The 5,860-nt window shown below is 54.6% G+C and overlaps 1 protein-coding gene across 1 annotated transcript; it reads left to right on the top strand.

Moving 5' to 3' along the window:
- Positions 1–1,658: 1,658 nt before the first annotated feature.
- Positions 1,659–3,089, top strand: LOC119385410 (uncharacterized). The gene is made up of 3 exons (XM_037652853.1): positions 1,659–2,051; positions 2,115–2,265; positions 2,896–3,089. Exons 1-3 carry the CDS (start codon positions 1,659–1,661, stop codon positions 3,087–3,089), a joined length of 738 nt encoding a protein of 245 aa, XP_037508781.1.
- The last annotated feature ends 2,771 nt before the right edge of the window (positions 3,090–5,860 follow it).

Genomic DNA, 5,860 nt, shown 5'->3' with positions numbered 1-5,860 from the left:
ACGGCGTTTTGTTGAACTTTCCGTTAGAGCGACTTTCATGTTCGTGCAAGGCACACGCAGCAGTACACGATAACAAAACTACAACTGAGACGCGACCACGCCAGCGGAGCGAAGCCCTGCGAAAACGGAACTATTCACAACCCGCGTCGTTCCCCACTGTAACGTCAAGTTCTTTTTTCCGTGAATCAAGCAGAAACGCACAAGCAGCGTTTTATTACGTCTTGCAATGCTTGAAATGATCTTTTTTATTATTATAAGTAGCTTGAATACTAGTGATATTTTGTACTAGGGTCTCTTCACGTCATCGGGCAGATTCCAAAACGTCCCACTGATGGCGCATATAATGTCCTACAATTACCCTTATTTCTCAATTACTAGAGCACTGATATTGATAATATTGACGTTTTAGACTTTCTCAAACATTGACCTTTCTCTCTGACAAATTTTTATATGCCTTTAGTGTCCCTTTAAGAATTCTGCGGAGGTCCTGCCGAGACGGCCGAAGAGCGACGGTCTACTGCCTCCGAGACTAAAGAAATAGTCGCGCTCATGACGTCTGTCTAGATTGGTGCAGGTTGATATTCATCCGTCTTTTGAGAGGAAACGCCGCCGACTTCTAAAGTTGTATCCTGTTATAGAATTCATGACTCCTTCGACCTCAGCCAGCACTGTCAATATTTCCTTAAAGTTCAGACAACCTTTTCCGATAATTTTTCGCAGCGGAGCCTTCACTGACCGTACAAGACCACCTATCCCGCCAAGGGGCATGGGACGCAATAATCTTCCATGGAATTCCGTTGGGGTTCAGATGACATCTTTCGAGTTCAGAAGCCTCTTCCGAGACCGTTCGATGGGCTCCGCTGACGCCAGGTGACACGGTCGTGCGTTTTCAGAGTAGATCGCGCTTCGTAATCCCTCTGTAGCTACAAATCGCCGTAGGCGCAGTAGGAAAGCATCCCATGTGATTTTAGAGAGGAGCTCGAGGTTTACTGCTCTGAAAACGGCGTACGTAAAATGTGCGACGTAATATTTTGTGCTGCCGTACGTGCACAAAGGGCCTGACGAAGTACATCAAACGTATTTGTCGGTGGCACTCGATTGCTTGTCATGGAGCACTCTTAGTTCTTGCTTTAGCTGACACTGAAACGCTTGCACCCATGCAGCCATGCAACATCATTTCACAAAAGTGCATGGCGAAAAATCCATGGCGAGCCTTCAACGCGAGAGAAGACGACGAGTTGCGCTTCAGCTGCTCCGCACGTTCGAGCTTAGCGCGGAGAAGAAGACGCCCGCAAGAACGACAGCGGCTGTGGGCTGTTACAGCGGAGAGGCAAGCAGCAGAAATATGTGGGAAAGTGAACGCCTCACGGCCTCCCATCAAGTGGTGACCCGGACATCGCAACGGCAACGCGGCCTCCTGCTCGTTCGCCCTTCCCAACGCACTCAGCGTCATCGGCCATCCCCGTTTCTTCTTCGGTGGACGACAGTAAGGACTTCAGCAAACGTACATTCCGACTGACCATGGACACACACACCCAACAGTGACGCAAACGCCGGAAATCCACACAGTACCCGACCCTGTCGGTCGCTACTCTCAGGATACCGGAGTTTGCAGGCGGACTCGGAACTAGTGGTTCTGAGCTCGAGGCCACTCTTCGATGACACCGGGTAACATCGCATCAGCGAGTACGGACTATGTCATCGGCGCTTTACCACCTGCTGTCATCGCCATCGTAAGAGACATTCTGCGCTCTCCGCCTCCTGACAACCCCTACGACACTCCTAAAGCAGAGCTTATCCGCCGGACAACCGAGTCGGAACAGCGTAGGCTGCAGCAGCTGCTCACCGCGGAGGAGCTCGGTCACCGCAAACCTACGGAGCTTCTGCGTCGCATGCGACATCTCATCGGGGACAACCCTGCTGCATTGGACGCATCCATCCTACGAGAGCTCTTCCTACAGCGACTGCCGCAGCAGGTGCGGATGATTTTGAGTGTGTCCTCCACGGAAACTCTCGACTCACTGGCACAGATGGCCGACAAGATTATGGATGTCGGTGCCCCGTCCATATCTGCAATCGAGAGACGTGATTCTTCTTCACTTTGCTTTGCGCAGGTCCGCGATGACCGCTTAGACCGCCTCCTTCAAGCTAACGAGGAGCTCAACCGCAAAGTGGACCAGCTGGCCGCTGAACTGAGCTTGCTGAAAGCAGACCACCGACGCACTACTTCACGACAACGACGCCAAAGCCGCGAGAGATCGCCAAGTCTGCCTCGCAGCGTCTGCTGGTACCACCACCGATACGGGGCACGCGCTCGTCAGTGCCATCAGCCATGCCAGTTTGCGGGAAACGCACGGGCCACGCACTGACGGCGGCCAGTGTTGCAGGCCCGACATACAGCCGCCTATTCCACGTCACGGACCGCGTCACCAAAGTTCGGTACCTCATCGACACTGGTGCCGAAGTGTGTGGTTGTTCCTCCTACGCTGGAGGACCGTCGACGACGCCAGACAACGCCGGGTCGCCTGTCACAGCTGTTAATGTTTCCACCAGACGGAGCCTACGGACAGAGGTCTGTTACACTTGACATCGGCTAGAGACGCACATTTCGTTGGATTATCTTAATCGCCGACGTGCGTTGTACCAATTATCGGTGCGGATTTTCTGTGCATTTTAAGCTTGGGTGGACCTACGACATAGCCGCCTCGTGTATTCTGAGACCCACCTAACAGTTTCAGGCGTGACATCGAGTTTACCACCCTTACGTCTCGTGCAAGCTCATGCCAAAGTCTCTCCGCCGTGGTCTACGCTTCGGGAAGAATTTCGACCTCTTCCGGGCTCCATCTCTTGAAGACCCAGTGCGCCACAATGTCACTCATCACATTGTGACATTAGGATCACCGGTGTTTGCACGTGCTCGTCGTCTCGCACCTGACCGTTACAAGATTGCACGGCAAGAATTCGAGCAATGCTTGACTCGGATACGTCCGCCCTTCTTCCGGTGCCTGGTCCTCACCAGGCACCGGAAGCCACTTCCAGGCTGCGTGATTCCCCTCGTGTGGGACACATGGTCCCAAACCCTCAGGTGACTGGAGACCGTGCGGTGACTATCGGCCCTCAACAAAGTGACGGTACCGGACCGCTATACCGATACTGCACCATCCAAGACTTCACGGCATTGTTGCACGGTTCCACCGATTCAGCAAAATCGACCTAGGTGAAGGCATACCAACAAATACCTGTCGAGCCTTCGACGTACCGAGACTGCCATAATAACACCTTTTGGCATGTTTGAATACTACGGATGCCCTTCGCGTCTACGAAACGCAGCACAAACCTTTCAACGGTTCGTGGACCAGGTTCTTCGTGGTTTGACCTGCTGCTTCGCGTACATCGACGACATCTCGTCTTAAGCACTTCAGCAGAAGATCACGAACTTCACCTGCGTCAGGTTTTCACGCGGCTCCGGACATAGGGACTTGTCGTCAACGGATCGAAGAGCGAGTTCGGAGTTTTCCTCATTGGACTTCCTTGGCCATCGCGTGGATTCCCGTGGGATCTCTCCACCGACGGCGCGCGTGGAAGCTATATTGCAGTTTCCACGGCCAACAACTACGAAGAAGCTGCGTGAAATTCCTCGGGCTTGCCAACTATTACCGTCGGTTTATTCCCACTGCGCGGCCATCTTGCAACCGCTTCATGCACTTCTCTCCGGTCAAACGAAGCCGAACGCTTCCATCTCCTGGACAGACGACGCTAAGACAGCTTTCAGTTCCATCAAGGAAGCTCTGGCTAACGCAACGCTCCTCGCGCATCCAAAGAGCGACGCCATCACGTCACTCACGTGGACGCCTCCGACGTCGCCATCGGAGCAGTCCTGCAGCAGTTGGTCGACGGAGTTTGGCAGCCGGTCGCTTTCTTCTCTAAGGAAACTCTCACAGACCGAGTCCTCGTTACAGCACGTTCGGTCGCGAACTACTCGCGGCCTATGTTGGCTGTTCAGCATTTTCGTCACGTCCTCGAAGGTCGGCAATTCCATATCCTCACCGACCACAAGCCGCTCACGTCTCTACCTCGACCGCTACCAACTCTGCCCGCACCCCACGTGAGATTCCGCCAGCTTGCTACCTATCGGAGTTCACGAGCGACTATCCGGCACATCAGTGGCAAAGACAACCCCGTGGCTGACGCACTCTCCCGCGTAGAAATCAACGCAACGATGATGAGCGCCCGCCAGTCGACTTTGCAGCCATGGCTACTGCACAACAGGGAGGGACAGCGAACTTCAGGTTCTCCGACGCCAAGAGAAACTCCCTCAAGTTCGAAGGATGTCCACTTCCAGGCCTGCGTGATTCCCCTCGTCTTGTGACACGTCTACGGTTGTCCTCGACCGTACGTCCCAGCGCCATTTCGCCCGCAGTGTCTTTGACGCCTTGCATTCCTTGTCGCACCCCGGCATACGTGCGACTCAACGCCTCATCACAGCGCGATATCTATGGCCACGTATGAACATCGACGTCCGCCGCTGGACACGTGCTTGTCTCAAGTGCCAGCAAACCAAAGTCCGCGTCACACAGTCAGCCACTGGGTACCTTCACACTCCTGGACTCACGGTTCAGTCACGTGCACACTGGACCTCGTAGGCCCTTTGCCCCCATCGGAAAACCGCCGGTATATATTAACGTGCGTAGACCGGTTCACACGGTGCCTGAGGCACTACCGGCCTCACCAACATCACCGCAGAGTCAGTTGCCCACGGACTCATCACCGTGTGGATAAGCCGCTATGGAGTTCCCAAGACCATCACAACGGATCGAGGTCGTCAATTGACTCCGCGCTCTTCCGGACTTTGTCCCGCAGCTTGGTGTCAACCACATCAAGACGACAGCCTACAACCCTATGTCGAATGGCATGGTTGGCGGTTTCACCGGCCCAACTCAAAGCCTCGCTCATGGACCACGATCGTTGATACCTCGGACGGAGCGACTGCCACTTCGTCCTCTCGCCTTCGCAGCACGATATGCACGGACGCTTCTTGCTCCTCAGCTGAGCTCGTTTTTGGCACGACCTTAAGGCTTCCTGGCCAGTTTTTCGACGTGTCTCAGGTACCACCAATGGACGTCGCTGATTATGCCAGTCGCCTCAGGAACGCCATGAAAGACGTGTCTCCTATCCCACCACGTCAACACTCACGCCCAAGTTTCGTCAGTCGTGCACTGCGGGATTGCACACACGTTCTTCGTACGGCACGACGCTACCAGACCACCACTACAACCACCTTACGACGGACCCTTTAGAGTCATCAAGCGTTGCCCCAAGCATTTTGTCCTGCTGATTAATGGACGCGAGGACAGTGTCTCCATTGACCGCATTAAGCCGGCCTTCCTCGACACCGACGCCGTCCTCGCAGACGACAAGCCATCCTCCAACACCAGATGAACGCGCTTCGCAACAGTAGCAACTACCAGCTACTCATAAGGATCGCTCCTTCGCGCACTGGCTACCTCGCTAGAGGGGGGGCCCTATGGCGAGCCGTCAACGCGAGAGAAGACGACGAAGTTGCGCTTCAGCTGCTCCGCACGTTCGAACCTAGCGCGTGAGAAGAAGACGCCCGCAAGAACGACAGCGGCTGTGGTTGTACAGCGGCGAGCACGCAGCAATAAATATGTGGGAAAGTGAACGCCTCACGTCATCCCACACATCTACTAATAAAATTGCTGTACTAAGCGCTGCAGGAAGGCAACGACGTCGACAGCGAATGTCGTGCCTTGGTAGAGCGAGACAGAGGCCAGCGGAACGTGGAACGCCTGCGCGCGTTCGCGGCTCGAGCTACGAACCTTTGCCGCCCGTATTGCTGAAG

This window comes from Rhipicephalus sanguineus, chromosome 3 (assembly GCF_013339695.2).
Source record: "Rhipicephalus sanguineus isolate Rsan-2018 chromosome 3, BIME_Rsan_1.4, whole genome shotgun sequence".
Taxonomy (NCBI): domain Eukaryota; kingdom Metazoa; phylum Arthropoda; class Arachnida; order Ixodida; family Ixodidae; genus Rhipicephalus; species Rhipicephalus sanguineus.
This window is presented reverse-complemented; position numbering and strand designations above follow the sequence as displayed.

Bases quoted from the DNA above. Each gene is read 5' to 3' on its own strand.
- LOC119385410 (XM_037652853.1), top strand. From the start codon at position 1,659: ATGACACCGGGTAACATCGCATCAGCGAGTACGGACTATGTCATCGGC. The intron at 2,052-2,114 runs GTCGGTGCCCCG...TGCTTTGCGCAG, and splicing joins TGGCCGACAAGATTATGGAT to GTCCGCGATGACCGCTTAGA. The intron at 2,266-2,895 runs GTCTGCCTCGCA...TTGTGACATTAG, and splicing joins AAGCCGCGAGAGATCGCCAA to GATCACCGGTGTTTGCACGT.